Source organism: Alnus glutinosa, chromosome 1 (genome assembly GCF_958979055.1).
Source record: "Alnus glutinosa chromosome 1, dhAlnGlut1.1, whole genome shotgun sequence".
Taxonomy (NCBI): Eukaryota; Viridiplantae; Streptophyta; class Magnoliopsida; order Fagales; family Betulaceae; genus Alnus; species Alnus glutinosa.
The window spans coordinates 48,580,319-48,589,364 of NC_084886.1; the positions used below are offsets into that span (position 1 = coordinate 48,580,319).

At 35.7% G+C, this 9,046-nt stretch overlaps 1 protein-coding gene and 1 pseudogene across 1 annotated transcript; one reads left to right on the forward strand and one right to left on the reverse strand.

Moving 5' to 3' along the window:
• Positions 1-135: 135 nt before the first annotated feature.
• LOC133858740 (probable inositol oxygenase) lies at positions 136-2,244 on the forward strand. Its single transcript, XM_062294210.1, has 11 exons — positions 136-166; positions 309-408; positions 528-606; positions 701-905; positions 1,131-1,190; positions 1,279-1,331; positions 1,418-1,540; positions 1,666-1,735; positions 1,839-1,917; positions 2,056-2,137; positions 2,218-2,244. The coding sequence occupies exons 1-11, from the start codon at positions 136-138 to the stop codon at positions 2,242-2,244; spliced, it is 909 nt and encodes a 302-aa protein (XP_062150194.1).
• Positions 2,245-3,235: 991 nt separating this feature from the next.
• On the reverse strand, positions 3,236-6,270 carry LOC133858760 (lysine-specific demethylase JMJ13-like; annotated as a pseudogene).
• Between the last annotated feature and the right edge of the window lie 2,776 nt (positions 6,271-9,046).

Here is a 9,046-nt window from a genome sequence, read left to right on the forward strand (position 1 = left end):
ATATATAAAGTTTGTGGATGTCACTATATATACTACTTACCCTCTTAACACATTTTCTGCCCAGGCCTTCAAAAAAACCTTTGTTCTCTACTTTGCTTCCCTACCTTCGAGCTATTATCTTGTTGTAAGGTTAAGATGACGATTGCTGCCAAGAAGCCGGAGATTGGTACAATTTTTTTTATGATCATTTCCTTCTTCCTCTTGTCCATGAATTTCAATTATTTTGTACAAGTGCATAAGCTTAAAAGTTCTTTTGAAATATGACATGATTGTGGTCTAACTTTTGTTTCTTTGGTTTGAAATCAAAGGGTCACAAGTAGAGGATCAGAAGCAATTCTCTGAGTCCAAGAACTTGGCACAGAATGGATTTTCGGTGCCGGAGTCCAATGCATTTGGCCAATCATTTAGGTTCTAATACTTTCTTTCTCCATCTTCAGTGGCAAAGTTATACAATTTGTTTGTAAGGTCAGGTCTTGTTCATAAAGGGTAGTTTCTCATTCAAGGAATCGTGTTGAAATGGCTGGCAGGGATTATGATGGAACTGTAAGACTAAACACTGTGGAGAAATGCTACCAGTTGAACCACATTAACCAAACATATGATTATGTAAGTACACTTTCATCAAGTTAATGCTCAAACAATTAACTGCGCAGACTGCATGGATTCAATTTGATATATGAAACTTGGAATGCAAACGCAGGTAAAGAGGATGAGGGAAGAGTATGGGAAATTGAACAAAGTAGAGATGAGCATATGGGAAGGGATTGATCTGCTTAACAGTTTTGAGGATGAAAGTGACCCTGATTTGGATGAACCTCAGATTGAGCACTTGCTGCAGTCAGCTGAAGCCATAAGAAAAGATTATCCTGATGAAGATTGGTTACACTTGACTGCCCTTATTCATGGTAGCTAAATACCCCAATGCACATTCCTAGTTTCTGTTCTGAGGCTAACAGGCAGACTATCAATTCCTTGAGTTTGTTTGTTTCTTTATTTTTTTGGCAATATTCGCAATATCAGATAATCACCATGAATTTCAGCAGGCTCCATTATATATATATATATTCAAGTTTAGATAAATTAAGCACCACATTTAACAACTTGACACTTTATTCTTGCATGGATTTCAGATGTTGGAAAGGTTCTTTTTCATCCTAAATTTGGAGAGCTACCCCAGTGGGCTGTTGTTGGTAAGAAATGTGGTTTTACCAAATATATGCAAATGCATATTTTTATTTTTAAATCATTTCAATCTCATGGTAAATTTTAATGTTATAGGAGACACATTTCCTGTTGGTTGTGCGTACGACGAATCGATTGTTTATCACAAGGTATTTCCTCAAAAAAAATTAGTTAATTAATGCTTGACATGTTTCTACATATAGTTGGTCTAATGAAAGAAATGTTTGTGTTGCAGTATTTCAAGGACAATCCAGATTACAACAACCCTGCTTACAGCACTAAACTTGGAATCTACTCGGAAGGATGTGGACTAGAAAATGTGCTGATGTCATGGGGGCATGATGATTACATGTACTTGGTATATCTTCTGAACATTCAAAGAATTTTTAGTAAATAAACCTTTGATATGAGTTCCACATTATCGTTTTCCACCATTTATTATTCAACAAAGACATTAGAATAAGGTTGCTTCCAAATCTCCAGGTTGCAAAGGAAAATGGAACAACTCTACCTCCAGCTGCATTATTTATCATCCGATATCACTCATTTTACCGTAAGCATTGTCTTTATCCTCTATCTTAGCATTTAAAATAGGAAAATATTCAATATTCTGCAATTTTAAATGAAGAAATGGTTTTTATCTGTCCATCTTGCAGCATTGCACAAGGCAGGAGCATATCAATACCTAATGAATGAAGAGGATAGACAGAATTTGAAGTGGGTTAAAATATTCAAGTAAGCTTCCATTTTCTGTTCACTTCATTTCTAGGTTCCTTTCTTCAAACCAGTTTTCTTTGAAACAAATGAGTCATTTCTTGTGGAGCTGATTGCAACAACCAAACTCATTTTCTTGTTTCTACAAAACATGTACAGCCAATATGACCTCTACAGTAAGAGCAAGGTACGAGTTGACGTCGAAAAAGTTAAGCCATACTATCTATCCCTCATCGAAAAGGTGTGTACCATTTCATAAGTCTGTGCTTTGGTAATTTTTATTACTCCTTTTTTTTTTCTATAATTGGGAATGTTTTGCAGTATTTCCCATCAAAACTCAGATGGTGAACCCTTGGAGGTTGGAAGACATGCTGGAAAAAGCCGAAGGCTTAGGCTTTACTTCATGCTCTTTAATGCTTGCCTTTTTGGCTGTGCTTCTATTCACTCAGGGAATTTTAATAATCTATATATGTCCTAAGAAACTCTGTAATCAGTATAAGGAGTGCATGTAATATCATTAATGTAATAAATAAAAGTGCTCCTAAAGAAGTTCCAATCTTTCTCAAAATGTGATTAGTATCACAAAGCTTGTACCTTCCTAACAACTCTGAGTAATACAAATATTGTGCCTTCCTAAGTACTCTGGAGTAAAACAAAATTTATGCCTAGCACCTTACAAACTACCATGTAAACTTTACAAGCATCTACAAATATAAGGAGAGCCAGCACCTCAAATAAACTATTCTCTTCTTAGAGCTGGAAAAATACTTGCTTAAAATTTCTTCTCTGCATTCTTCCTTGTTAGAAAGTCATCTAAGGTAAGAAGTAAGTAATGTCAAACCCTTAAAGTTACATCAGAGGCAGAGCTAGTAGTTATTTTGGAATTTCTTCATGTTGATGCTTGTCTTGTTTTAAATTTCCAAAACATAAACGAGTTAGACAAAAAAATGAACAACAAAGGTTACTAAAATGACCATGAAAAGTGAATTGGTTTTCTTTGTGTTCTGGAATATAATTAAGATCAAATCCAGCATTGTAAATGGGATTTCCAATTATTGCAGCAGCCGTCATCTCTAAGAAATTGAAAGCCTAGAAACTCATTAACTCCTAGAATTATCCAATTAATTATGTTGATGGCTCAAATTTATTTCGACGGTCCATTTAAAATGGACTTATGCCTTAAATTGCTATAGAATCTACAATTTTGGACATCACAAACAGCTCCTGAGAGTAGGGAGGCAGCTTGCGTTTGTCTACTCTCTCAGGCAAACATGTAATTGGGACACAGCAAGTGAAAGAAAGAAGAAAGGACAAAGGGCTGGTTAACCTTAACCAGAAGTACTTATTACAATTCAAAGCTTTAATTCAAACCTCACCTTGCAGTATGGAGCAGACGCATTCTTAATGCAAGAAAATTTACTTGATTGCCGTCGCATGTCATAACCAAAATTTGTTTCTTTCTGAAGTTCCAGCCATGTTTCCTCTTCTTGCTCAAATTTTTGAGCTGCATCTTCCATTGCTGATAAGTTCTCCCTCAGGAAAATTGTACGTTCGTTCCCACATGAACAATGGAGTGAATCAATCTCTGGATTGGGTAAATAGAGTTAGTACAACCAATGTCATAGCAGATCACTCAGGTGTTACAAAAACTAGATGGAAACAAAACATTAAGATCTAGCAATATTCTCATACCATGAAAAAGGCAGATGGGATCAGAATAGCACCACTCGCAGATATTAAATGCCAAGTAACAGTCTCGCTTGCAGAGGCTGCATACTAGAGTTCCTTGAGCATGTGGGCAAGTAGATGATACTTCTAAGCTTTCAAGAACCTGCTTATGCAGTTGTATGAGGCGTACAAAAGAAACCTTAACAGAACGTTGAGAGACTGAATCTTTGAATGTATCACCATAATCTTTTTGCATAGAATACTTAAATAGAAGCATTGCTTCGTTACAGAGAAGTTCCTCATAAGGTAGTATTGGGATCTTGTTGAGAAGAGCATAACGTTGCCTAGCCAGCGCGCCCATTGGAAACCAATCACCAGTCGCAAAGTTTACTGCCTCACCACAGTTAAAACCTAAAATTGAATCGAGCAGTAAATAGTGTTAACGTATTGATTAAATGATTAAATTTAACTCTTCCTATAAGCTTAAACTTTTGAGATAAGTGGTAATTTAACAAGGTATCAGAGTTAAAGGTCTTGAGTTTGAACCTGACTTCACAGTTTATCTCTCATTTCAATTAAATATTTCACTTGTTGGGTCTCACATATTAAAAAGAGAGTTTGAACCTATTAAGAGCCCCACATTATCAAGGTATGCCTAGGTTGTGGGCTTTATAAGCCTTTAGCAAACATCTTTCCTTAAGGTGCTTTTTGTGAAAAAGTAAGGCTCAATGGACTTTATCAGAGCCCACACGTGAGGGGAAGTGTTAACGTATTGACTAAATTTACGTTTTCCTATAAGTTTAATCTTTTGAGATTAGTGGTAATCTAACAAATAGTTATAAGATGGAGAGAGGGATTTACCATGGCTAAATCCTGCATGATATGCTCTTGGAAAGGTTATGACAAACTCCCCTGGCATCTGCACAGCCTTGTACACAGGAACATTATGTTCCAGGAGAACGCTTGGAGGAAACATTGTCGTTTTTTCTGCAAGCAGTTCAAAAGCACCATCCTCTCCATTGGCTGAAAAGATATCACAAGAATACACATGATCATGGGCCACCCTTTCAAACTGAAGAGCTGCATGACCAGGGACACCATACCAAGTTTTTGGCGCACCAGAGTGATGATAATTAATGCTGGTAAGGAAAGTTTTGAAGGACATCAATATATGAACACAGCTTTGAAGAATTAGACCATTTTTAAAGCAATGAATGTAGCAAGTGTTAAATCACCATTTATCCTAAAAACTTAAGCCGATAGGAAGAGGTAAATTTAATAATTTAATTAATAATTTAACACTCCCCTTCACGTGTAGGCTCAAACTCCATTTTAATAAGTGAGGCCCAACATGTGAAATATTTAATTGAAATTGGGAGTAAATTGTGGAGTCATGGTTCAAACTCCTGACCTCTGGCTCTGATACCATATTAAATTACTACTTGTCGCAAAAGTTTAAGCTAATATACAGAGGAAAATTTAATCATTTAATTAAATACTTTAGCAGTAAGATGTACCTATACAGATAGTGATCTTCCACATGCCATGCAAACATACCAAATAGCATTCCAATGTAAAGCATTGGATGGGTTATTCCCTGAAATCAACTCAATAAAGTTAAAACAAAAGCTCTAATAAATTAGATTGAGAAAGTTCTAATGATGTAGCTTGACAAATTTAGCCAAGAGTTGAACAATGGTCAGCATACCGGTATAACTCTTTCAATCAAACGCAAAACGGATTTAGGAAGCCTCGGCAGATTCTGCAATCAAAGAATCAAGTTGTATATGAATTATAATATAGACGACGGAATGATTTGACATAGAAAGTGAGAGAGAGAGAGAGAGAGAGAGAGAGAGAGAGAGAGAGAGAGAGAGAGAGATAAAATTAGGATAAAAACCTTCAGGTTCCATTTGCTTTTCCCAAGGTGATCATTAGGATCACATGAAAAGGCACTGCCATCAACATTGACTCCATATTCAACTGTTCCTTTCTTTCCACGGGCCAATTCATGCCAGAACACCTTTTCCATGTACTCAGGAGGAATAAATGAAGAACAAGAAAACCGACTAGCAGACTTGTTTGCTATTCTCTCAAACTCACGGTAGGTATATTTCCTGAAAAAAAAAAAAAAAAAATGATGCTCAGACAATAAAATCCCATCAAGAGTTAACCGGATAGTAGCTTAGATTATGTAAGAGTACTTGCCTTCCTCTCCTAAAGAACAAGACCTTGTCATTCACATCCCATTTAGCCAGACGAAGAGGTTGAAGAACAGTTTCAAACTTGAAGTTCCTGAGTTCTTTCATTAGTACCACATCGGCTGGAACAGAAGCATTTATTGGAGGAATAATCTTGCAGATTCCTGAAATTTGGTAATGGAACAAATTAATTCAGGGATGTTTACAGACTTTTCATTGAAGAAGGTACTGAATCATTAGAAGATGTAAACACATAAGAAAATATGAGCACAACCAATTATCCCATACCATATTTGGAAGCTTCAGGAGCAATGTTTTGCAGATAAACTACAGGATCCTCAAATTCCATCTATGATGGACGGTATACGGGACACAATGAAATTTTTTCTGTCCATTCTAGATCTCTAAGGTCAAACTTATCCACTTTGTACTTTGAATAGACCTCTTTTGCAGTGGACTTAGAAAAGAAATTCTTATCAGTAACAACTTTCATCCCACCTGATGTGAAAGCTTCTGTGGCCTTCACTGGTCTTCGTGTTCTCTTGGTAGTTCGATGCTTAACTTTAGGGATCATCCTGGATTCTATTTCATCCCTGCCAAGAAAATGATCAGTTCACATTATATAGCATTCTCACTAAACAAAACTCAAACAATATATGGTACTACCTGAAACACAAATTCGGAGAACAATCAAAACTAATATTCATGTGCACCAAATGGTAAATATATGAATTCTCTTGAAGCTGCAGGCAAGAACTTCAGAACTTCAGATTTTGGCATTAACAAAAGAACCCTTGCTGCATTCACAGAGAGGTGCATTTTCTTTCATATTAAGATTCCACACAATAACTTCAAGAGAGCATATTTGTCCCATTACCAATGTATTCCCAGAATACATTATGAGGAAGGTACTTTTTTTTATTCCTTCTGTCTTCTGTGTGTCACTATAACTAGAAGAAAAATACCCCCGGTGGATGTAATATTAATTTCCTGAGCTGGCTCTAACCCTGAGCAGCACAAGATTTTCTTGAATGTTTTACATTCAATAGTTGCACTCCTGTGGATGTAGACATATTGCCGAACCACGTAAATTTGTATCTTGATTTTCTCTTATTCTCTCTTTTCGATTCCATATTATTCATCATTATTATACACGGTAACAACAATCATCATAAAATTTCATCTTTGATAACTTACGTCATCAATGCAAGTTGTTCTCATAATAAACAAGTTCAATCGTATCATTCTAGATTAGCTGCATGGCATGAAATATAAAGATAAAATGTCTGCAGTGAACCTACTTCCTATGTGCTTGTGGAATAGGATCATGCAAGAGTGTAATTCCATAGATGCATATAGATAGGCAATCATATATATGATTGCAAATTATATACTTTCGCTCTAATTTACTGTTTGCTCACACTGAAAAAGGGGTTCATAAACATTCATTTAACATTATGGACTGCAATATCATTCAATTAAAATCATACTTCCCTGCATGGGAAGGTCAATAGTAAACCAGAACAAGAAAGAATTAGTTACTGTACATAACCATACTAAGATTGGGTACAAGAGAAGAAAAAAGGTTAAAAAAGAAGAAGCCACAACCGTGTTCAATCAAGTTACTAAAACAAATAACATGTATAAAGGCTTGCGCATATCTTATAAAGTTGACTTCAAGTTTTCTCCTTATTCAACATAAACAAAAAAGTTGAAGGCAATATTTTTCTAAATATCCAGTTATAGAAGAGGAGGTTCTTTAATTATTCTATATCAGATTTGGAGTTGTGGTGGAACTTGCGTTATTTAGTTCAAAACACATGGTTAACAGAAAAATTATATTCCAATATCTGATCGAGGATAGAGAAAAGAAAAACCAGAAACAGAAGAGTTATGAAACATCAACAAAATTGTCTAAGATTCAGAACTTTGGGCAGCATAAAGGTATTACAGAGAGAAAAGAAACAGAAAGAAACAAAGAAAATAACCAAACGTAGTAAAAACCGAAAATCTTGAACCCATATGCTCTGTTTGATTATCAAGACAACTGAGAAAAAAGAACCAAACATAGTAAAACCCATCAATCTTGAAATCCATATGTTCTCTTTGATTCTCGAGAAAACTTAGGAAAAAGAAGACTTCTATAGTTTCTTCTTTTCTTTTTCTAGTTCTTTCTATCCCAGTCAGGGCGGAACTAGGATTTGAGATGAGGGGCACAGAACTAAAAAAATAAGATATTTTAGATTCCCAGTTGTGGGGTTGATTTTCTTCTTTAAATTCCGAAGTATGTTCTACTGATTTATTTTCTTGCTACTCTTTTTCTTTCGGTTTCTTGGCAACCAAACAAGGATAAAAGTAACGACAGGGGAATAGAGAAGGGGAGTATACCGGTGAAACATAGGAGCCAGACAAAGAAGAGATTTTCTGGGAACCTTGAGAGGCAAGACAGGGAAAATAAAACCCCACAAAAAACCTCTCAAAGATCTCAACGGAAACCTCTCAAGAATTACAAAATTCAAAGGTTGTAGTTGCCTTTTATACTTGGTGGCAACCGTTGGTAGTTAAAAGATACCCCGGCTAAGGTGTACTGCTTTCAGTCCTCTATGTCTGTGTGAGCGAGTTTCATGTACGCCATCTCGTATAAAAAGTCTCTAAAATGGACAATCGGAGCTGTTGAGTGACACGTGGAAAGATCTTAGATAGATCCACATGAGTATAGCAAAACAGCTACTCCCTACTCCCTAGCCGTTATGTTACTATAGTCGGTTTATTAAATTTAGGGGATTAATTGGTCTGGGTTTCCTTTTCTTTTTGGTTTTCCTACCAATAAAAGGAAAAAGATTTTCGAAAAATAATAATTGAATTTCCTCTTTTTTATTGGTCTCCCACCAGGAATAAAAGTTCCGTTTGTTTCTGTTTTTCTTTTTCTTTTAATTTGTTTTTTTTTTTTTTTGGATTTTACTACCAAAAAAAAAAAAAAGGAAAAAGATTTTTAAAACAAAAGTATCTGAATTTCCTTTTTTTTTTTTTTTTTTTTTTTTTTTTTTTTTTTTTTTTTTGTGTGTGTGTGTGTGGGTTTCCTACCAAGAAAAGGAAAAGGATTGTCTATATATACCATCTTCACGCCATCAGTCCATACTTCCTCGTATTTCCGGCTTCAAGTTCTTAGAAATTGATTCCACCGACAAATCTCCGACCCAAAGATCGAATGGGGAGGAAGCAGTCCAGCTTGCATGGAAATTTCTCAACCTTGTCTCTGACCCCCAAAAGGGTGCCGGAGC